Source organism: Cryptomeria japonica, chromosome 1, assembly GCF_030272615.1.
Source record: "Cryptomeria japonica chromosome 1, Sugi_1.0, whole genome shotgun sequence".
Lineage (NCBI taxonomy): Eukaryota > Viridiplantae > Streptophyta > Pinopsida > Cupressales > Cupressaceae > Cryptomeria > Cryptomeria japonica.
This window is the reverse complement of record NC_081405.1, coordinates 131,366,521-131,392,336: the sequence shown is the minus strand read 5'-3', so window position 1 is coordinate 131,392,336 and position 25,816 is coordinate 131,366,521. Positions and strand designations below refer to the sequence as shown.

Sequence of the window (25,816 nt, the reverse complement as noted above, 5' to 3'; positions counted from 1 at the left end):
GTATATGAAGCAAAACACTTGTTAAGACGTAGACAATTGATGTAATTGTCTGTTGGATTGTGTTTGATTGGTTGATCAATTGATAGTGTGTGCGTGTGATGGATGGTTGTGGGGAATCATGGCAACCCCGTTGAGACTAGGTCATTATGATAAATGCCTGTTGTAGTCTAAGTTTGCCATAATCGATTACCTATTGAGACCCGAAGATACTTGATCAAAGTATCTGTTGATAGTCTAGGTGTGTGGGAGTCGATGTACCTATGCAGATAGAGTAACTTTCTTGACTTATTGGATGACTTAGGATAGGAAACACAATCCCTCCTATTGGGTTGATTGAGAAACGATGTAGGGTATGTGATGCTGATTATCGAGATGGGGAGGGTGAGGGGGGGGGTTCGATGTTAGATAGAAAAAATGGAGAACCTATGACTCATTCCTATGGAAGAAGAGGAAAATAGAGTATGCATTATTATGACTATGTATGAATGATATGCAGCTATTTATGAATGTATGGATGGATGGAATGCAACGAAATGCAATATATACAGATGAGATGAGATGACGATCCATGGTGCTTTATTTTTCATCATTGAGCTTTAAAATGTTGTAAGAAAATACAAGCAACTTGACATAAAGATTCAAGATGACTAGAGTATTTCTTACATGGATTTTGATATAGCAAGTTAATACAAGCAACTTGATATAATGGATCAAGTTGACTTGAGTATTGCTTGCAGAACAGACAAGGATTATCTCCTTTCATGCATGACTTGGATCGTCCTCCTTGATCTTAGGCTGATCATATCCTAAGACAAGTGCATACCATACTAAGAGATAAAAACCTTTATCCAGTTTGGATGAGGTAGGAACCAAAGAAAGAGCATTTGTACCTACAAACAAACAGTATATACATAAAGAATAAAGAATAAGGATCCTTGGTAATGGTTCATGCCCATATGGTCGAGGTATACGCTGTAGTCAGCAAGCCGTAGTGATCCATGACTGCATTTGGCATAAGATCACGTAGCTCAATGAACTTCCCACGTAGACACCATTAGTACATGCCCCAGAACTTCATCAGAAATAATGCGCAAACGATACAAAACAATGCTGCAAGATCCTGATACAGATAAACGAATGAATTACTTCACAAATCAACCAAGTATTTGATAGCTTAACACAATTTTCTTGTCAAAGAAAATGTCATTTTGTCTTTGTTTTGGTAAGGAAGGATGCATCCTTGTTGAAGATAGTTTTGAGTGTTGATGTTGATTGTGTGGTCGATTGATAAGTGGTCATTTTGTGAGTAGTTTGTCAATGTTTATTTTGGTATCTGCATGGATGGGTATGTACAAGGTGTTGCCATGTTTTTGTGTGATTTTTCAATGGTTTTGTCGATGTTTTTGGATTTTGATTTGTTTTGAATGTTTTTGGTATTTTTGCGAGATATTTTTGAATGTTTTTGGATTTTTGATGATTGTTTGAATGAAGAACTTAATGAATCATAAGACAATGTAGAATCCACTTCCCTCAATAGGTTAAAGGCATTGCCCCCAGTTTTAGACATGACTATGAAAAAGCGGGATGCAAGATGTATGGAGTACTATCATAATTGCAGAGGAATAACAAGCCATGGTTTTGGACGGATGGATGTATGTATGAAGTAGGTGTGATCGCAACAAGTCTGAAAGACAATGGAGCCATAGCCTTTACGAGTGGTGCCTGTTTGCCAGGTTTTCACCATCGCACTTACCCAAGGTGCCACCGGAGTGGTTGTTCACCGTTTGGATGCATGATTTTCCTTTACTTTTTTTGAATGTTTTTGTATTTCTTCATGACATTTTTCTGAATGTTTTTGGTATTTTCTGGTATGCAGGGGAGCCTGATGCTCTATACACCTTAGGTATAAAACCGTTTGAGGTGCATGTTGTTGATTGGATCTACAAGCGGTTCTCCTTTTGATGTAGCCAACTGATATGCCTCGGACCCGAACACAGCAGTGACAACATATGGGCCTAGCTAGTTTGATTCAAACTTGCCCTGATGTTCTCGGTTTGGTTGGTTGCGAGGATTCTCTCGTAGAACAAGATCACCTACCTCAAATGTACGAGGTCTAACTCGGTGATTGTAGCTTCTGCTCATGCGCTGTTGATAGGCTTTGAGATGGTTGTATGCAGCTTGTCGCTTCTCATCAAGTAACTCTAAGTCCTGAAGACGGGATACTCTATATGCTTCATCATCTATCAGATTATGCAAGGAAACCCGTAATGATGGTATCTCAACCTCAATAGGTAAGATAGCTTCTGCACCATAGACCAACGAATAAGGAGTTGCACCTGTAGGGGTTCTAATGCTAGTTCGATATGCCCATAGCGCTGGATTTAGTTGAACATGTCAATCACGGCCGACATCATTGACTATCTTCTTTAGGACCCTCAATATGTTTTTATTGGATGCTTCGGCCTGACCATTGCCTTGTGGGTAATAGGGAGTGGAAAAGAGGTGTTGGATATGAAATTTCTCACAAAGTTCACGGACATCCTGATTTTTGAAAGGAAGACCGTTATCTGTGATGATGGACATGGGCACACCATACCGGCAGATGATGTAGTTGAGGATGAATGAGGCGATCTGCTCGCCGGTGACTTGGGTAAGTGGAACAGCTTCGATCCACTTTGTGAAATATTCGGTGGCGGTAATAATGAATTTATGGCCATTAGATGAAGATGGATGAATCTTACCCACAAGGTCAAGGCCCCATTGACAAAAAGGCCATGGTGTTGTGATTGGTTGCAATTCCTGTGCTGGTGCATGTATCAGGTCGCCATGAACTTGGCATTTCTTGCACTTCCTGACAAAGTAGTAGGAGTCTTTTTCCATAGATGGCCAATAATATCCAGCTCGCATGAGTTTCTTGGCTAGTGACGGACCACTTGAATGAGTCCCACAAATTCCTTCATGTACCTCTTCCAAAGCCTTTGTTATCTCACCTTGTTCCAGACATCGAAGGAGAGTACCATCAAGACCGCGTCGGTATAGGGTTTCGGCAATAATGGTATATCGAGCAGTTCAGCGAATGAAGGTTTTACGTTGGTTATTCGATTGGTTGGGAGGAAGGGTGTGATCATGGAGGTAGGTGTAGAATTCACCGTACCATGGGGATTCAGAACCGACAAGGCGACATATCATCTCGGATTCAGGGATATCATAAGTGGGGATCCAAAGCTGTTCTACCAAGAACTCGTAGCGTGTTGAATTTTGTGGAAGATCTAGGAGAGATGCGATGGTAGCCATAGCGTCAGCAGCTCGATTCTGATCTCTTGGTATCTGCTCAAAAGTGATAGTAGTAAATGATGCCTTTAGATTGTCCACCATTTGCTTATATGGCATGAGTTTATCATCTTTGGTCTGATATTCATTAGTTTCTTGTCGAATGACTAGTTGGGAATCGCCATATACTTGCAGTTCTTGTAATTTCCATTGGATGGCTAACCTGAGTCCTGTGATCAAGGCCTCATACTCGGCTATATTGTTTGTGCATGAAAATGTGAGCCTGTAAGACTTCGGGATACTATCACCTTGAGGTGTGATAAACAGAATGCTTGCCCCTGAGCCGTGCCTAGTGTATGAACCATCAAAATATAGTTTCCATGGTTGTGCTGCTGTGATCATGAATATCTCCTCATCTGGAAAATTGGAAATAAGAGGATGATCGCCTGTGAGTGGTGCATCGGCCAACTGATCTGCAATAATCTGACCTTTGATAGCTTTACGGTCTACATACTCAATGTGAAATTCACTTAGAATCATCACCCATTTGGCCAAGCGGCCTGTCAATGTTGCTTTGTTAAGTAAATACTTGAGTGGATCAATCTTTGCAATGAGTTGTACCTTGTGTGTTAACAGATAGTGCCTCAGTTTAGTGGCTGCTAAGATTACTGCTAGGCAAGCTCACTCAATAGGGGTGTAATTGAGTTCATAGCCCACCAATGTGCGAGAAATGTAGTAAACAACACACTCTTTTCCTTCTGCATTATGTTGTGCCAGTAGTACACCCAATGCTGTACTTGTTGCTGAGATATAGAGTAACAACGGTCTACTTGGATCTGGTGGCATCAACAATGGTGGATTCATGAGATAGTCTTTAAGCGTCTGAAATGCTTGCTGGCATCGGGCATCCCACTGAAAGCGGATGTTCTTGTGTAGCAGATGTGTAAATGGGTGACACTTATCAGCCAATTGTGCAATGAATCTTCGGATGGATTGAAGTCGCCCTTGTAATGTCCTTAGCTGACTGATATTCTTTGGTGGTGGCATGTCCATGATTGCCTTAACCTTTGCTGGATCGACCTCAATGCCTTTGCTTGAGACAATGTATCCTAGAAGCTTCTCGGAGGTCACTCCAAAGACACATTTCTTTGGGTTGAGTCGAACATGGTATTGTTCTAGTCTATCAAAGATTTTATCTAAGATGTGGAGATGTCCTTTTCTGGTGAGTGATTTTGCTAGTAAGTCATCAACATAATCTTCCATCATGGTATGCATCATGTCATGGAAGATGGTGGTCATTGCTCTTTGATAGGTGGCTCCTGCATTCTTTAGACCGAAGGGCATTACATTCCAGCAATATGTGCCCCATGGACATGTGAAGGCTGTCTTATGTTGATCTTTTGGTGCGATCTTTATCTGATTGTATCCTAAAAAGCCATCCATGAGTGAAAGCATGGCATGTCCTGCTGTTAGATCCACTATGATGTCAATATTTGGTAAGGGGAAGTCATCCTTAGGACATGCTTTATTCAGATCTCTGAAGTCAGTACAAATGTGGATGCCCCCTTTTGGTTTGCCAACTGGCACAATATTGGAGATCCATTCTGCATAATCAATTGGTCTAATGAAACCAACATCTAGGAGTTTCTTGAGTTCTGTTTTGACTAGCACTGCAATCTGGGGATGCATCTTACGAAGCTTCTGCTTGACAGGTTTGGCTCCTTCTGCAACGGTGAGGTGATGCATGACTAAATTAGGATCAAGCCCAGGCATGTCTGCATATGACCATGCAAAGTTGATTTGACACTTCTGGAAGAACTCTATAAACTTAGGTTGTTCCTCTGGAGTGAGAAGAGATGCTAGATGTATGAGATGAGGATTTTCAAGAGTCCCCACATTGTACTCTTTGGTTTCCTCGATGAGAATTGTTGATCGTTCCTGTTGTGCACTAGCAGGGAGAATGTCAAACCCTTCATCCTCAGGCGCCTCAGAGAGGTTTTCACCGTTGGATACACTCTTTCTTTTTACTTTTGTCGGATCAAACAGTGCCACAGTGTGGTTTTCACTGGAAGATCCATGTTTTAGTGTTATATTTTTGTAGCTGAAAGGTTTGACATCCGCCCCGAAGTATGCTGCGCTATTAAGTTCAATGGCGAATCCAACTTTGTGATCCCCGCTTGGTAGGTTATCCCTTAATTCCAAAAAGTCAATGATGGCCTTATCGTTTTGGAAGAGGTCAAGACATGGGGGATTTGGTTGGTTCCATTCGATGAGTTCAGGGTGGATAATGGGCATTACTTCATCGATTAGGTTAAGTGAATTAGATGTATCAGTGAGGGTTAAGACATTATGGTGAAGGTCGTTAATGGTACTCTCCCTGTCAGAATCAGACGTATGATGAGACATAGGGTCTGTGGAAGATGTTTCCAGTTCAGGAACCCAAGTGGTCTTTATCTGTGCTTCTCTGTAAACAGGGATGTCTTTGCGTGCTGGAGGTGGTGATGGTGGTTTCCTCATCTGAAGTATTAAGCTGTACCGAATCAAATTCCCACTCATGTGAGTCAGTCTCTGAATCACTTTCCAACATCTGATTACTATACCATACTGGGATGTCCTTTGAGTTAAATACCGCAGGTGTGATTGGTTGATGTACCTTTGTAATGATCGGTGCTGCAGGGCGATTGAGGGGGATCAAGGAATCTGTTATAGGGAGTATTGGTAATGTTGACTCAATGGCTTCTGCTAGAACTACTGGTGCCATAGATGCTGCTGCAGGTTTTGATACAGTTGTTGCTGCTAATGGTGTTGCTGATGGGATTACTGGTTCGTTTGGTGGGATGAGTGGCATTGGTGATGGCTGTGTTGGGGTTTTGAGCCTCAGTGGGGCAGTTGGGATGGTGCTTGAGGCTGCTTTAATGATAAAAGGCGTCTTTTTTTCCGTAGGTGGACAAAATTGTTTGCTGGGTTTTCCTTTGAACTTGAGTTTAGGAAAGATCTCTTTTTCAAAGCTGAGGCCTGTATTACCTTTGGGCTTAAATTCTGGCAGCAGGGGTTCATGTCGTCCTTGTTTGCAATATCCCAAAGCACTTTGACCATCATACCCCATTCGTTGCATAATGAGGAGACCTTTGCCATATTGCTCTGTAGGAAGTTTAACTTTCGGTATATCAGTGGTGATGGGATCCTTATAGATCCATTCCGCTAGGTCCTCATCTTGTGTTTCTTCCTCTTGACTCTTTCCAAGAACGAAAGGTGTCAAAGCACATGCTGGTATGTTTAGTGGTTGTTGGAGTACCTGCTGTGGTTTACCATGAGTTCTAGGAGAAGTGGGCATTTGTCCCACACAAAAGAGTTGACTCAAGTTGTATTCCCCAGGACCTTCCTCTGCTATCTTCATCTTAAGCTTTTCTTGCTTGGGTATAATGGTGTTTGAACGGGCAAGAGAGGCGGGACTTATATATGATGTGGAGGAAATGGCTTCTCTATTATTAGGAACAGTAATCTCTGGTTGATGGTTGATATTATGGCAATATGCAAAGGGATTTGCGTAGCCCAAAATTGTGATCTCTACACCATTATGTGGGAACTTGATACATTGATGGTAGGTAGATGGAACGGCTTGCATGGCATGTATCCAAGGTCTCCCTAATAATAGATTGTATGGTAGAGGAAGGTCCAGAACCTAACAGATGATGTGCTTTACCACAGGGCCCACGCGGATTGGTAGTACCACAACTCCTTTGGATGAACGCTCTGCATCGTCATAGGCTTTGATTGTGATCTTCTTACGAGGATCCACTGATTCTACCACATAGCCCAATGCTGTGACCAACTGTAGTGTACAAATGTTCAGGCCTGCTCCATTATCGATCAAGACTCGCTTGATCCTGTGTTGGTTGATAAAGCCTTCAATGTGTAGCGAAGCGTTATGAGGTTGCTGAAAGGAAGAGTTGTCACTTTCGGAAAAAGTGAGACAAGGTGATGACTTTAGACTTCCAACCATTGCTTGAAATTGGTCTGTATTCAGGTTTGCAGGGACTGACGCCTCTTGGAGTGCTTGATCCAAGATAGTTTTATGAGATGGCGATAGACGCAAAAGCTCTAAAATGGATATAAGCGCAAGGGTTTTGTCTAATTGTTCCACAAGATTGTACTGCTTTGGGATGGAGGTGGTGCCTTGTGGAGCTGCCTTTATGGTAACTTTGCCGCGACGCATAACAACATTGCAATTTGAGTTGGGATTTTTGAAGGTTATAGTTGCAACTTGTTCATTGACATCATACAGATGATTTACAGTGTAATTATACGTAGCCTGTGTATAATCAGTGGTATCAGTGCCTCGCCTAGAAGTGGAAGGATCCCTTTGATCTTGTGATGGAAGTGGATTTTTGAACATCAGATGATCATTATTTGTTGTTTTTGGGTCATGCCCTTCAATTTCAATTTCTCCTCGATCAATAAGATCCTGAATGAGATCTTTCAATTGGTGACAATTACTTGTCTTGTGCCCTCTTCCTTGATGGAATTCACAGTGTTTAGTATCTCTCCACCATGCCGGTTTGACCTGAGGCTCATAGTTTGATAGTTTAGGTAGAGTGACCAAATTTTGAGAAATGAGTTGTCGCAATACTATTTCAATCGGTTCCCCTAAGGGAGTGTATGTGCGTTTCTGTTTTTGCTGATGAGGTCTAGGTTCATCGTGAGATGTGATGCGACCTTGATTAGAAGGAACATTTGTGTTGTTCTGAGGTGGAGGATTCTGTCCTGCAAACCAAACCATAGGTTGTGCATTTTGGATAGTCCTGGCATCCACAACCCCATCATTGACGATATTCTTGTTTTTATTCCAAAAGTTGGGTTTATCGCTGTTGAAGCATGGGCGAGGACCATCTTTTGGTTCATCGTGAGATGTGATGCGACCTTGATTAGAAGGAACATTTGTGTTGTTCTGAGGTGGAGGATTCTGTCCTGCAAACCAAACCATAGGTTGTGCATTTTGGATAGTCCTGGCATCCACAACCCCATCATTGACGATATTCTTGTTTTTATTCCAGAAGTTGGGTTTATCGCTGTTGAAGCATGGGCGAGGACCATCTTTTGGTTCATTAAAGATTTTTATGAGTCCTTTCTTGATGAGTGCTCGTTCACATTTTAAACCCTTGGTGATCATATCATTAAAAGAGTCTGTGTCTTTGACATCCAGGTGAAATTCCATTTCTTCGTTTAAGTTGGAAATGAATATTTCCACTAGTTCTCGTTCAGGTAACTGAAGAGAATGTCTGCTAGACATTTGACACCATCGTTGCAGGAATACTGAGAATTGTTCACCTGGTTTTTGTTTGGTATTGCACAGATCCACCATGGTGATGTCGCATTCAATGTTATGAGAGTAATGAGCTAGGAACTTCTGGATGAGTTCCTCAAATGTTCTAATGCCACCTGGTAGTCGAGAAAACCATGATGTGGTTGTTCCTCCCAAGCTTTGGGGAAAAAGGTGCATTAGGTAGGTGTCTTCATATGCCACTTCAAGACAAGCGGAATGAAATTCTCTGACATGATCACGAGGATCTCCCTTTCCTCTATATTTTTCAAATTTGGGTGTTTCGAATCCTCTTGGAAAGGGTGGCATGTAAAGATTCCTGTCAAAAGGATAGGGACAGATGTCATTGAGGGAGAATTGGTTAATCTTGACACCACTATGAAGCTATTGGGCGAGAGTCTCAACTTGTTGCCGCAACATCTCCATTTCATTTGGAGGAGGAGGTGGTGGGTTACCTCGAGGAATGTTATATCTGATGGGATCTCTACCTCTTTCCTCTTCATGACAACTTTGTCTTTCTGATGCTTGTCTTAATTGGGCAAGATCAAAGTCAGAGGGGAGTTTTGCTCCTTCTTGAGCGAGTCTTAAGAAGTGAGCATCCGCATTGCTCCTGAGTATTTCGTCAAACAATCTGTTAAAGAGAGGGTTATGCTGAGCCCTTTCTATTGTTGCAGGAGTGGGAGTACTTGGGTTTTCGTCATCTGCATTTCCTCCAAGTGCTTCTTGAAATTCATTGAGATTTTCTTCTTCTTCTTCTTCCCTTTCTATTTCTCGTTGCCTGGACTGTGATCGGGTTTGAGCCATTTTGCTTGCAAGCTGTTGTTGAAGTTGTGTGAAAATAATGATGAGTTTTTGATGAAATGAAAGGTTGATGGTTGGTGAATTGTGTTGCACGTGGATCTCTAGCACTTTTAAGGTGGATGTAACCAAAATTCCTTCTTTGAATTGCTTGTTTGTTTGATAAGTTTTGATGTGATAAGGTGTAGAGAAATCTGAGATGTGTTATAGATTTAACTACCTAGTAATGAGAGGATTCACTCATGAACTAGTTTTAACCTGCGTAGATGTGTCTCTTAGGATGAGCTTATCCTAGATGTAGAAACAATCTAAAAAGTGATGTAATGTGTTTGATTTCAAGCAATATCTAAAAGAGAACTTGGGACAAGAACCTCTTAATGTTTTGAGAGTTGGGATGGATTGATGATGAAGTGATGATGTATGAGTGAGATGATGGATGAAAATGTTTTCAACTTCAATAAAAACTTTGTGTTATAAATGGGACAAACTCTATCTCTTCCCTTTCGGGTGTTGGTGGTATTTCTCGAGCTGTGTTGTATGTGATACAGACGTTTGGGAAGAAGTTGGGATTAATCTTTCCTCCTTGGTTTTTGTGATAACTCAGAGCTCTATATTGCACAAAAGCTCTACGGTTCAATGATTTGGAATCAAATTCGTTTGTTTTGCCTTGAAGATAGAGACACATGTGACGCAAGAAAACTCTATGGGAGACAAAGATTTGTCTATTGATATAGAAGAATTTCCTTCATTTGATCAAAGCCTTTGAGCTTAATTGTCTTCTTTTCAAGTTGATATTTTGATGACGCTTCTTCTTTCGCAAGATGTGAAGAATGGTCATAAAATTTTTGACTCTTTTGTTGTTTGCACTTTGCTTTTGATGTTTTTGGTTGTTTTTGAAAGATGTTTGGTTGGATGAATATTTTTTTTTGGGATTGATTTTCTGATTTGATGTTTCTTTGACAAGAAAACAAAGCAAGCACACAAACACCAAAATGTTGCCTCAAAGGCACAAATGAGTATGGGTCTAGATCAACCCAATCTTTGGACTTGTATATGACCCTTCCTTTAGATGTATTTTAAGGTGTATTTCCAAAGCCTGAAGTCGGCTCAATTTGCACTTGGTCTTTAAAACGAACACATTTCAAACACTTTTTATCCCTAAGGTCAAATGGCCAGTTGTGATAAATTTAGCCCACATCTTGATATTTCTTTGACTTTGGTACTACATACCTTATGAATCCCGCCATGGCAGGTAAGGATGTGATATACTAAGTCTTGCACGAGCATAACAAATAGATGATCCCTATGATGGGGGAGTCACCACTTTTATCAAGCCACAAGTGACTTTTCAAAAAGCTATGTTTCTACTCAAGGAAATATGTATGGTGAGTATCTTGGGAGCAAAACCATCTATGCTCTTGCACTAAATTATATCACAAATATCCTCAATCAATAGAACGGGTGGGCTACTACTAAAAGGTGTTTAGTCATGTTCGATGTTTTTGGACATAAGTTCATTCTGCAGTGACTCACTTAAGAGCCTTGTAACTGGTGGTGGGGCCCATTTGTCCTTTCGGCCAGTTACACTGTAGGAACAGCTATACCCAAGGCTACAGCTTTCGCTCTCACCTGATTTCTATAGCGGCTCGAAGGATTTACCACTCGAGGTCATTCCCAAGAGTATTGATCCCTTGGCAGGGCTCTCTTAAAAAGATAAAATTTTGAGTGTTACTAACACTTTTCTCTTGCACCTAGGACCACGAAAGCCAAGGGAGAGGATAGTGTGGGTTAGAAGTAGGACCACTCGACCAACTCTTTGCACAAGTGTGCCAAGCACGAAAAACACTTGTTCTTTTTAATCTATCATTGCAATGTGATCTAACTATTTGGAGATGTTGCTCCAACAATCATGGTGTTCTTTTTAATTTTCAAAGGCAATTGTTTGAGTAAACTAGAATTTGAAAATCCTAGTCAACTTAATGAAAAACACGTTTGCATGAAGTAAAATTGCTTTAAAAATGAGACAAGTTGATTGAGAATTTTATTTGCACCAAAAATGGAAGTGTGGATTGTGAGTTTTATCTTGATGCAAGAAAGAAAATTTGCCTTGTTGATTTTAAGCACCAAAACGAAGTTTGTTTCCTAACTTGCAAAAAAATAAAGTTGTTTTTGTATAAGTTTGTGGTTCTTTTTACCTTGGAACAATGAAATTCTTTTTAAGAGCCCCAAACAAATGTGTGATTCTTTTTTTTAAAAGCCCAAATTTGAAATGTGAAGTTAATTTTAAACCAAAATAAAAAGTGAATTCATTTTTAAAACCAACTTAAAAAACAAGTTAGTAAAAAATATAAATCTACTTTTTAATCTAATTTAAATCTGCACAAAAGAGAAAAATAGTTAGTAAAATCCGCCTATTTGGTGGGCTTCTACAAGCCTAATTTGTTTTTTGGTTTTTTTTTTTTTTTTTTGGTTACAAGGTGATTTGTACAACATTTTGTTACAATAGCGCTAGTCTGCGTTTGAACAGAGGCGCTATTTAATACAAACGCACTAAAAGAAAGGGAAAGATAGAGAAGGCAAAAGCACTGAAACAGGGTGAATACCGCCAAAATAATGTCAAACGCACCAAAACAGTGTCAAAAGCGCAACCTGTGTGACATTTTCAACATTCAAACATGTTATTGGTTAAAAAAAAAGGTTGATCTTTTTGGTGTTTGGATTCACGTCAGGTTCACCAAATGATGCTCTGCAAAAAAGGATTAGAAAATCTGTTTGATGGCAACACACACAAGAGCACAAGAAACAAACTTTAGTGTTAGCAACAAAAGATTATCCTAAACAGGCATATCAAGAGAGATATTAAGCATGAAATAGAAAGCATATAAACATAGAATAAAATAGCTAATCAAGATGCTCATAGTTGCTCCTCCCTTGTTCCTCTCCTCTCCAAGTCCCAAATGAGTGTAGCTCTCAGCTTTTAGCACTAGCCATGGATGCCATATGGAGATTCAAGATGGTTGAATATGATAAGCAAATACTATGCAAGAGTAGATAGTGATGCTATGAAAAAGCTCTATGCTAATGCCAGTATAACAACAATACTCTAATGCTTTTTTCTTTTGCTTGAGGAGAAGGGTTCTATTTATAGAAGAAATGGGGAAATGAAGGGTTAAGATTGAATGGTTTAATCAAGGGCCAAGTGTGAAAGTTGGGGATCCATGTGCACAATTGGCACCAATAAAATGGTGACAAGTGTCAACATAGGATTGGGTTGAGAGAAGAGGTTGGAGGCATTAAAGGCCTGAGAAGACCTCATGGTTATCTAGAGGCTAAGGGTCAAGTCCAAATTAAGATTACCCACTGGATTAAGAGTTAATCCAAGGATAAACCTTTGTGCAAATGTTTAAGAGATAATCATGGTCAAAGCATTAATGGCCTGATGAGGCCTTTGGGTTGGGTAGAGGTTGAGTCATAACAAATGTTTTAACCATGTGGGAGGGTTTGAGGTAACCATTAATGGTTATTGGAGACTTTGGGGATTAAGTGGTTGAAGGTTGAAAGCCTTCAATGGTTATCAAAGACTTTGAGCCATTTAGTGGTTGAAGGTTAAAAGCCTTTAATGGTTATCAAAGACTTTGAGGGTTTGAGAAGTGACTTCCCTTTTGCTTAGGAATGTGACAAAGTTTAGAGAAGGGGTTAGGTTATTTAGAAGTGATTAGAAAATTCTAGAAGGGGTTTAGGCATGCAAGTGGATTTTGTAGGAAAATGCAAGTGGGAGAAATTTTGGTATTTTCAATTAAAATAAAATCATTTATTTCAATTAAATGGTGTAATTTGCATTTGGATAAATATTCAAATAAATATTAATTTATTTAAATGAGAAAAATGAAGATAAAGCATTAAAATGCTTGAAGACTTTGAGGGAAACCATTAAAGGTTTGAAGACTTTAAGGAAAACCATTAAAGTCTTAAGAAGACTATAGAAGGAAGCCATCAAGTTTGAAGACTTTAAAGCCATCAAGTTTGAATACTTTAAGGGAAACCATTAAAGGTTTCAAGTGGGTGAGGATAAATAGGATTTTTATTTAAAATAGTTGTGCAACTTGCTTTTGTAGGAAAATACAAGTGGGTGGAGGATAAAGGTGATTTTAAATAAATTATTTATTTAAAATAATTGTGCAACTTGCTTTTGTAGGAAAATACAAGTGGGTAGAGGATAAAGGTGATTTAAATAAATGTTAAATTATTTAAATGTGAGAGGTGGGATTTTGGGGGATTTAAATAAATATTAATTTATTTAAATGTGAGAGAAGATTTAATTAAACAAATATGATTTATTTATTTAATTAATGGTCTGAATTTGGTTAAGTGAATTAAATCAAATAAATTGAATAATTTATTTAATTAATAGGAGAAGAGGGTTAAGATGAATTAATTAAATATTAATTTAATTAATTCATTAATTGATGGTTAAATAATCAAATAAATACTAAGTATTCATTTAATTAAGTGGACAGATTTATGTGACTACAATTTGTATTTTATAACATTGTTTTTCCTTTTGTGTTTTATAATGCTACAAGTGACAGGACAACGGTTGATAGGAAAATGGTGGATTTTGATGTTGAGACCTCCTATGAAGTGAAGGAGAACAAACAATATTTTGTTGAAATGGGTTTCATTGGGAGGTTTCAAGGTTTTTGGCCGAGTCTGGTAGAGTTACATTAGTGAAATACTAAGTGTTGGAGCCTCATTTTGGACGGGGATGTCCAGATCTACCTCGAAGCGTATGGTTTATTTGTGGTGGTGTTTCATAATGAGAAGAATAGAAAGATAATTCTTTATGAATATATTTGGAGTTGGGAGGAGAAGCACGTACTCTTTCTGAAACCGTGGTACCCAACTTTCAACCTAGCCACATGATCATTCGATAAAATTCCTATATGAGTAAGACTATCAAACTTGCCATTATAGTTTATGGTTTGAATCTTGTTTTAAATCTATAGGAAATACTTTGGGAAAAAATTTGGGAGTGGATGAGGGTTCTCTAGGTTATATGCATATGACCTATGCATGCATCTTAGTAGATATGGACATGTCAAAAGCTCCTCCTATGGATTTATCTTTGAATTTAGCGAAAGGGGTTTAGGTGCAACCGGTGGATTATGAAAGTATCCCCTTTATATGCATAAGATGTTATCAAACTGGGCATTTAGCTGCTGATTGTGTTAAAAAGAAATAGAATGGAAAGGTTACCTAGTGGAGGGAGGTCCCCCCCAATCATTATTTGATAAAGAAGGAAGATACTATCATACAAAAGGAGGGCAATGGTATGAAAAATGATAAATTTTTAAAGGAAAAGTTGGGCATGGGGGTTTCTAGCAAGGAGGCTGATATAAAAGGGAAGGGTATGCAAAGTTCGGTCTCCTCAACTTTAAAAGCTACAAAGGGGTTGGTGTCAAATAATAGGGACAATACACATGTGGATTGTAGCTTTGTGGTGAATATAGATAATAGCCATGTTGGTTCATAGTGTGTGGTGGAGAATTATGGGGCTTCATCTAATGAAACTATCACAGTGACTCAAAGAGTTATAGAGTGGGGGGAAGGGTGGATTGAAGTGAAGGGGAAGAGGAACAAAAGAGCATTCAAGGAGGGTCTGCTCAATCGTTTGATTTGCTCTTAGGATATGAATAGAGTTAAACAAAAGATGATTTATCAACTTGTTGATGGGTATCTACACTTTGGTGCCTTGTTTGGGGAGGTGGCTCCCTACTTGTAGCCCCACTTGGTTTGAGCCAATCTTTAAACCTGTTATCAATAAATTAAATACTCTTTTACTAATTATATATATATATATCTTATTTCTTATTTCTTATGTGAATGTAAGTTTTTCATTGAACATTAGGACTGTGTTTCACTCGTGTAGAAAAAAATTGTAAAAAGTATCTTTTCCCTAGGTATTGATATCCTCATTTAACACAAAAAAAGTTATGCATTACGAAATACACCTCTATCCAAATTACAATCACTTTGACTTAAAAAATTAACTAAAAAAAATATGTACAACAAAAATTTATGAAAAAATATCCATACGCTAGATATTGGTGTAACAAATCTATATTTTAAAAACTAGAATTTTATTCTTTCTATAAAAAATGTTATGCAATACAAAATAAATGTCACATCTTTTATACACACACACACACACACATACACATACACATACACATACACATACACATACACATACACATACACACACACAAAAAAAAAAAACCTCACAAATCAGTTGTTTACTTCATCTTCAAATTCTTAATGATTTAGCTGCTAGTGTTAGAAAGAGGAGATTTGGTGCAAAATGTTAATTTCAATATCAAGTTTGGTCAAAAAGTGTACCAATAATAAACAAACATGTGTTTATATAAGGCACTTTAGGTTAATTAACTCAATCTATTATGAAATAAAATTAGGTTAGTTAAAATGTACAAATTTTTCTTAGCCCCCACAGGTTAGAGTAGTTGGTCTTACGTCTCGGGTTTGCTCCCTGGGGTCTTGGGTTCAACTCTCTCTCCTAGAATTATTCTGTCACGGACACCTAGGGGCGTTGATGATTGCACCATGGCCGTAGGGATTAGTCTCGCCCCTTGCCTAAACCAGGGTAAGGTCGGGGCGTTGGGCTGGGGCCGTGGGGATACCCTGACAATAACAAAAAAAAAATGTACAAAATTTTCTCGATCTCTTTATAATTCAACAAATCTTCTTGATCTCTCTCTAATTTAGTAACTCTTGTGGATCTCTAGTAATTGGCATATAGAAAAAATGATAGTAGAATCATAAAACATGAATAACAACCATTACTTCTTGTTAATTTTAAAGTTCACATACAAAATAAAAATCTTATATTTACTATTAATTTGAAAATAAGTTTCTAAATTGAAATTTAAAAAACGCTAATATTATTTTTAATCACTTATTTTGTTTGTTTTTTTAAAATATTTTAAATTAATATATTTTAAAAATTATTATAAAATGATATATATATATATATATCAAATTGTTGCCAAGGGGTAGCCATTGCATTAATATCAAGAATTTAAGTTACATCAATTAACCACACAGAGTGAAGATCAAGACCTTAATGACCTCAATGACCTCCTACAGGTGCTCAATTTGTGTGGGAGTCAATAACTTCCTATGAAATTTAACAAGATAAGAACATGTATCCATAACATTAGATAGACCATCTTTCATAACAACAACAATCTCCTTCAACTTCTTCTTATCCTGCATTGTTTCGACACATATAGAATCACCAATCAGTCCATTTGATGATATAATCTTCATGTTTTTGAGAGCCTTGATCACATACAACCTCAACTTAGGGTTAACCAATTTGTTAATAGCTCATTCAACCAATCAAAATCTCCTAAAGTATGCATCGCATTATAGGTAAATCACTCAAATAACTTAGCATTGTGAATATGAGCCCCAACTAGATGCTTCTCACCTATAATTCTTTAGATCACATATTCTTCCATGTCTCCATGAATCACAAAAACTTGTTTTAGCTAATCTTCCACCATTCATTGATTGTAATCGCACTTGCATTAAGGATTAGAGATATAATCTTCCTCTTGAATAGCAATATTAATCGATAAGCATGCCATTGTGAATGAGTGTGACAACACCCTCGATATATAAATGATAGTTACAAAGGTGCATGTGAATGAAACAACAATAGACTTAGTCCATGTGACCAAAATGGTCTCCATTCGATCAATTCATTGCTTTTAAGTTTTCCTGATGTGACTCATAGCTTTCAATGTGAACACTCCATAACATTATTACTATGTTTATAGTACTCAAATCACACGATCTACAGAGAATGTTATATCAACGACCACTTTGAACCATTTTGGATTCCATAAATCTTTGATGTGTCTTTTCCATTTATTATTGTTCTCCTACAATTTCTTGAATGTCATGGCAAGATGATGTGACATTTGATATGATATATTTTTCAAGCTAGTCAATTCCATGGCTGGAAAGTAGATCCACCTCTAAGTTAGCAACCTGAAAGATGTGCTTGAAGGTGTAATCTTCAATTTTGTCCAATAAAGCATGAATTCCATCAATCCACATCTTAGACTTACAATTGGGGGCTTGATTGGAGGTTACAACTTTGATTGCATTTAAAGAGTCTCTTTGAATGTCCACAACCTTAATTATTTTCTCTACACAAGGATGCACCAGCATGTAGTGCAACATATTTAGCATCGTTATTGGTGTCATCTGGGAGTTGAATGGAGCCACACCAAATAAATTTTCCACCATCGTTTCGAAATGATAAAACCAACTCTAGAGGAGCCAAGATTACCTCTGGAGGCCCCATCGAAATTAATTTTCAATCTGCCATTAGGAAGAAGTAACCAACAAGCATAGACACAATCTCTTTTAGTCCTGATAAAGTCCCCTTTTGGGAGGTTAAATGGTTCCATACTTTAAGCATCTAATCACCCTGTGATGAATTGTACTTGCACTTCCCGTCTGCCACCTTCATGTTTAAGTGTTCACATATTTTGATCTCAATTTTTTTTCACGAGTGTGTTGATTGAGGGCTCCTTTTCCTTGAAAATCTTCGCATTCTTTTCTTTCTAGATGTACCACATGAACATCGTAAGTATGGTTGGCCATAGACCAAACCATAATGATCCCTTATTTTTTATTGGCCAACTATTGAAGATTCCCAATAGTGTATTTGGAGGAGGACCATGTCAACTTCGTTTACCATGGAAATGTCTCCAATAGGCTTGTGTCATTTCACATTTTACTAAGAGGTGGTCCAAATTTTATTCGTGCACATTGTAAAGAGGGCATCTAAATAGGCCAACAAACCCACACTTCATCATTCGTTCGCTAGTTAAAATCATTTTGTGTAAAGCATTCCATGCGAAAGCTCCCACTTTGGGGAGAATACTAGAATTCCAACACAGATCCGAACACCATGGGTAGATATTTGATTCCCTTAAAGACATCTCATAACCCAGCTTAGTAGAATAGTTTACTAATTTAGCCACATACCATATACTTTTGTCCTCATTATTGATTATGATAACTAGTCTTCTACTTAGTTCAACCATGTTAGTTGTTGTTTGCATCCCATACTCAACATGTCAAAAATCTTCCATTTTGACGTGCCCACCTCGTTATCCCAATTTATGTTCATATAATTATTCATTTTATGTCATAAACAAGCATAGTCAATTCACAAGCTTCAGTCATGCCCAAAATCTCAACTAAGGGATGGTACCTATTTTGTGAGTCTGTACAAAAAGCAAACTCATGGTCATCTCTAATTTGCCATGATAGATGCTCAATGACCAAATCTCTACATTTCATCATAAAGTTCCAAATCAAGAATCCATTGGGAGGGTTAGCAATAGTTAGAATTCTTTCAATAGAATTCTCATCAAGGTATTTCTTTGAAGAACTTGACTCCACATAGCATTGGATTATTTATACACATTTCCCCTAACACCCAATTCCATATTTGGATATCCTTGATTCCTATGCCACCAACCATCTTTGATTTCTTTATCATGTCCCATGTATATTTATGATATATATATATTATGTTATATTTTTAATTTTATTTTATGAATAATGCATTGAAAAAATAACTATAGATGTCATGAAAGTATTTGCCTTTAAAATATTTTAATACTATAATTTGATTTATATCTTATATATGAATTATAACAATGCAAGTATCGAAGATCTAAGATCAATTAGAACTAGATTTGATATAGGAGCATTCATTCCATATGTGATCTACTTACCCTTTGACTTTGGTGTGTTTCAAGTTTTTCTTTAGGTGCATGAAATCCTCAACATGATTCACAAAGGAAATTCTATATTATTTTAAAAGCTACTAGTAGCAATTAGTCTCATGATAAAACAAAGTCAGCTACATTCTTGGAGACTTCCATTCAAGAGGGCCTAATGGTTGATGGGAATTTAGCCCAAGATTTCAACCAAATCACTGCATTTTGGCAAATATGTGAGGGTATTACAGAGGCTCTACGGAAGGTAGGTGTTGTTTATAATTACAAATACTTGATTGGCATCAACCCTCTTTCCTAATGCATCCATTTTTTTAGATCCTACCAAGAGTAACAAAGGTTACAAATACTTCCTTTAAATTCTTTTCTAGGAGTTGATTGTTTACCAAGACCCACCTTAAATCTTGTTATCACTAGCATCTATTTTCCTTCTTGAACACTTGGTTGCAGTTACAATTCTTGAACTCTATTCATACATACTTGGGTGATTAAATTATGAGTACGTATAGTATTTTTGTGCCTTAACTCACAACAATAAAACCCATTAGACCTCACACCAAAATATGATTATTAATAAGAGGGAAGTTACCATTAGTAATAAAAATAATCTATATAAAATATGTCGTGAGATATTCATTTCAAGGTGTCCTATTCAAATAAATAGGCATGTTTGATTTTCTCATTTTGCATTGAATAAAATTTATTATAGAATAATACAAATTATGTGTAGATATTAAAATCACCAAATAGACAATAAAATTCCTTATCACTTATTTCTAATTTGAAATAGCAATGGTGGATGCACATGGAATGAGAATAAAAGATCTCCCATATTTATTGTTGGTCATGGAACAAGAAGGAGAAAATCATAGAAATTATTATCCAAAACAAAGTCATCAAGACAAAAAAAAAGAAGTTTGTTTAGACTCCTCAACATTAACAAATTCAATAAGATATCTCCAAAACATGAATTTATCTTTATTGAAGAATGCAATCATATGTTGCAAACACTAATGCTACTAATTAGAATTGAAATCCAAAATAACTAAATTTATAAGATTCCATGTTTGGTTCATGAAGTTGCACTAATTAGATAAAAATGAAATTTCTTTGACGATATGTCATGATAAACTTATTATACCTAAAATTAACTCTCAGATATGTTCACACAAATAAGTGAACAAAGCATCTTTTAGTAAGTTTTTAGTGCAAATAAAGTTAAGAATTTTGACAATCATAATTCACAATTTATAAAGAGACAATGAAGATGAGGAAAATATACACAAAACAACAATATGAGAAAATATGCCAGAGGAGAAATTTGAATTATGTATGTTCAAAATAAGTATGAAGCTATATTTCCTATATAATTAGAGACATTTTGAAAGGTTTTTTGTCAAATCTAAGTTACTTCTATGTAATAGTTCTTATTGACTTGTTTGAATTATGTCTCAAGATAGAAATGATTATTTCGATTCTCTTCGAATGCTTTATAATTTGATTATCATCATTTTTTATATAGAATCAAATATCATAATCCTATAATTACTAATATCGGATTATCTACTTCATCAATACTTTAATATGGTTAAAAAAAATACGAACAAATAAATCATATTGATTTAATTTTCACTTATATTCTAAAAGTGAATATATTATTCACATTGATTTTTACCATATAAATATTTACTATTTGATTTCATGTCCTTAGAAACATAAACCTAAACAAATGAATTTCAAAACAAAAACCTAAATTTGAAAAAACTACCAACAATTAAATCAAAAGAACTAAGATGTAACGATTGTGAATGAGTAAGATATAATGATTGTGAATGTTAATGTTAAGGATAATTGTATGAATATTATGTCCTATAAACATGAAGACAATAATGTTTAAGTCACAATATTATCATGTGTTTAAGGGTTGCTTTGTTTTGGGTAGGAGATTTGAACCTAGGTATTGCTCGATTTTTTTTTGTAATTTTATCACCATACGACAATTTGTGGAAATTAAAGCTAGGATTTTTCTTCGCTTGAATTTTTTTTAGCTAATTTATATTGTATGGTATAAAGGTGCATCCTTGGATCCGCTATTTAATGCAAGTAAGCTCTATCTCATAAGATTTTATTTTATCTTTTAAATTTTCTCAAAGATATTTATGTAAGAATGACATGGGTCAAATAAACCTTATTTGATTCACTATGTATGCATGAATTTTTGTTTGCTTGCTTGGAATGGTTAGCATTTAATGACAACTGCTAGAATCACAAAAGAGGGCAAGGATAGATCCTATCATAGATTGTGTATGATATTCTCTTTAATTTGTCTAAGATTAGTTTCTTGAAATACTTTAATTTGTCTACCCATCATCATTAAATACTTGGAATTTGTAATTTTGGATTTTTTAAAACCAAAAAAATCACAATTAAAAGAAAAAAAAGAGAAAGAAAAGTAGTATACCAAGAAAAGTATCATACCTGAATGCAAAAACACCAAGTCACAAATCTTCTCTTTGTTATTGTCAAAATGTATGAAAGGATGCAATGTTTCTAGTTGTTTGTCAAGCGTTGCAAGAATATGACAAAGATGATCAATGATTCAGATGATCACACACACACACACATACATATATACACACACACACACATATATACATACATATACATATACATATACATATGTATGTATGTATGTATGTATGTATGTACAAATACATATACATATACATACATATGTATGTATATACGTATACATATACATATACATATACATATACATATACATATACATACATATGTATGTATATATATATGTATGTATATGTATGTATATGTATGTACATGTATGTATATGTATATGTATATGTATATATACGTATACATATACATATATACATATATATACACATATATGTGTACATACATACATACATACATACATACATATATACATATACATATACATATATACACATATATACATATATATATATGTACATACATACATACATACCTATATACATATACATATACATGTGTGTGTGTGTGTCTGTACACACACATGTATATGTATGAGTATATGTGTATATACATACACGTGTGTGTGTGTGTGTGTACTTTTATTAAAGGCATTAAGTTTCCACATTCCATTTTAATGAGTATTGAAAGATTTTTTATTCGATTGCATGCATCTTTTTGTATAACGCTTCAAATCATACTCCATGATCCATCATAGGATACTGAGCTAGAGATGAGAAAATGAGCTAACAATAGTGTGGTCATATGTTTGTTGATAATATATACTATAATATATTGTTATGGTGATTTGATTTTGGATTAGTTAAAGGATACAAAAGATTCATTTTGATCAATGATTGGGGATATGTTTAGTTTGTACAATGATGACTTTATTGTTAACTTTTTTTATATTTTGTTTATAGAACTCTATAACCCCTATTATGTAACTATAGAATGCCTCTTGATGTAACGATCACTAGCAAAAACAAAGTAGACCGATATGTTAAAATTCAGAATCTAAGACAACAACATTGTATAGTTGTTTTTAAGGATTTTCTAATCATCCTAGTTGTTTATGAACTGTTTTGTAATGACTTTGGAACTGCTAATGAGGTAGCTTAACTTCAAAGGAAACTCTATGGTTAAGTGCACTTGAGTTGTAGTACTAGATGGGTGACCTTCCAAGAAGATCCAATGCTTCACCTCTAGATGCATTAAGTGCTAAGTGTACAATTCACTCTCATGAGATATTGGTTCTTGTGAACTACTACTCATGAAACATGAGCCAATGAGTTTAACTCAAAAACTAAACAGTTGAGTTGAATTTTGATAGCAATATCACAATTTGAAAGTGTTGTTTATTTGGTAACTTGCAGACTACTAGAGGAAGAGCACCAATAGTTGAGCATGTATGAATAGTTGTGAGGGTTGTTGATACTTTTTTCTCCAATAATAGTTGTGAGGGTTGTTTATATATCAATAATTACAATACATTGTACCAATAGTTGTGACTTTTAAGTTGTTATTGCTATAAAATGTACTAGTAGTTGTAAAAAGCAACCAATCATGTGATGTCAAATCCACTCCACAAGTATAGGGGCCTCTTTTGCACGACCATTGATCCAACTTTTTTTTGGGCTGTTTTGGAAACCTTGGCAAAAAAGCATGCTGATGTGGCACCATACTTGATGATGTGGCCCTGAAACCTTAGTTATAAGCAGGGGACTTGCCAAGTAAGTTGTTGTAAAAAATTGAGAGTGATTAGAAATTTCCATGTAAGATTTTGAGAAGCTTAAAGTTAGGGTGCACAACTAGATCCTCTTTCCTATTCTATTTATAAAAATAAAGAAATAACAAACATAAACAATCCTTAAATCAATTAAATCAACATTACATTAAATCCGTTAAATCAACATTACATGTGGGAGGAAATGAACCATCACATTCACCATGAATTATCCCGTGTAAGAACCCCCCTTATGTTTGCCCCGGACAAGAGGTATACCAAATCATCCTCCTCCATAGAAAAATGAATAAGAAATGCAGTAACCCTGTTAAAAGGCTAGAGTTTTGTAATCAGAAAGTAAACCCCCACAATTTTCTCAAATCAACCTTCCTCAAGTTCTTTAAAGCCGAAGAAGATCCAACAGAGCTCCTTCATTATTCAAATTCTCATCACCTGAGGGACTGCAATTTCCTGTTCTATTCCTTTCCCCATAAGAATTCCAAGGAACTGCAGAAGAAGAATTAGACTGACTACTCAAAGAATCTAAATTATCAGACCTCTGTAGAAAGTAATCCAAATTTGTCAAAACCCGTTGGTCTGCGTGGCTTTGAAGACAGTCAACCATGGCGGGCACTAAAATCTTATTCACACCAGGCATCTGCAAATACGTGGGCCACAAATTCTCTAAAAAATTCACAGACCCATTTTCCCCTTCCTTAATTTCTCCTGAATTGCAGTCCCCTGATTCAAAGCATTAGGAGAAGCACCATTATCAGGCATGAACTGGGCTTGAATTTCTTCTCCAGTTCTATTCCATGCCCCAGAAGGAACTGCAGGAGAAGAATTAGGTTGACTACTGAATGAATCTAAATCATCAGACCTAAAGTAATCTACATGCGCAGAAGCCCTGTCATCTATGGCAGGAACTAACATCTGATTCACAGCAGGCAGCTGCAAATTCATGGGCCACAAATACTCTAAAAATCTCGCTGACCCATTTCCCCCTTCCTTAAATTTCCCCTGATTTTCAATCCCATGACCCAAAAGATTCAGAGCACCACCATTATCAGGCACTAACACGGCTTGGAATTGTGGGCTTCTTGAGCAGGATTTAGGCATCAATTGCTCTTTGGGTTCAGACACAGGAGCAAAAGAATCATTCCTGTGGTTGAGAAGATTTGCTATTCTGGAAGCTAGGGCAGGATTATAATTCCTGAGAACACTAGGTACCAAATTGGTTTTGGTGTCGAATCCCCTGAGCAGGCATGCTGCCTCATCATATGCCCGGGCAGCTTCCTCTGCAGTCTCAAAAGTGCCCAACCACATTCTGATCTTCTTCTTTGTGTCTTTGATCTCAGCAACCCATCTTCCAGAAGGCCTCTGCCTCACTCCCACCAGATTCTTTCTTCTCTTCATCCTCTCTTCACCACCAGCTCCTATGTAATCTTGGGGAATAGAAGTGGTAGATGAGAAAGAACAAGTCATGGTGTACTAGGGTAACACAAGGTAGGCTAAATGCATGCAATTCTCTCATGCTGTTAGCTGCTCTTATGGCATGTAGAATATTGTTGTTAGCCTCTGTCTGTATGTTACTGCTCTTGTCTGGTTCAGAGGTTCTGTAGTTCAAAAGGTGCATGGATGTTGGGTATTTCCAATATTTTGGGGGCCGGTTGATGGTGGTGTGCTCATCTGGATGTTGTAAACATCTCCCTTGGGGACAAGTAGTTGCGACAAGTAAACATTTGCATGTTGTAAACATCTTCTTTAGTGTGAAACTTAGGCATGTTGTAAACATCTCCCTTTGGTGTGACAAAGAGAAAAAGTACAGCATTCTATGTCAAGGACAAATAATAGATACAATAAAACAATCTTTAAAATAGGGAAGATTTGTAACCTTTGGTATTAACCATTGAGATCAACACTAGTTCGGGTGATCAAAAGGTTCTACTTGGGTAGATAGGCAGTTTCAAAAGGACGGAGTCACCTTAGGCACTAATGAGGTTCATCAAGAAGATAAGTAGTAGCTGATTATCAACTTTGTTGGTACGAGGGATGAGAGAAAAACAAAAGAGCATGTATAGTTGTTTCTCAAAGCAGCGACATCATCGTTGAGGCCTCAATGGCGGTGAGATGATAATATGACAATTAGATATATGATACAAGGTGCACTTTCACGATGATTAAGTAGGTTGTAAGAATGTTGAAGCTACATTACCACCTTATCTCTCACACAATATTTGTTTAACAAGTTGAGATGAGAACATGTACTCTCTCATTAGTCCCAAAATCCTAAGGGAGACTCACATTTTGTAAATAGTTGAATTTCTAGGTTTCCACAAC

General features: G+C 36.6%; 1 protein-coding gene across 1 annotated transcript; it reads right to left on the bottom strand.

Annotated features, from left to right (window-relative positions):
- Positions 1 to 23,658: 23,658 nt before the first annotated feature.
- On the bottom strand, positions 23,659 to 25,181 carry LOC131028298 (ethylene-responsive transcription factor ABI4). Its single transcript, XM_057958547.2, has one exon. It carries the CDS (start codon positions 24,959 to 24,961, stop codon positions 24,170 to 24,172), a length of 792 nt encoding a protein of 263 aa, XP_057814530.2. The 5' UTR covers positions 24,962 to 25,181; the 3' UTR covers positions 23,659 to 24,169.
- Between the last annotated feature and the right edge of the window lie 635 nt (positions 25,182 to 25,816).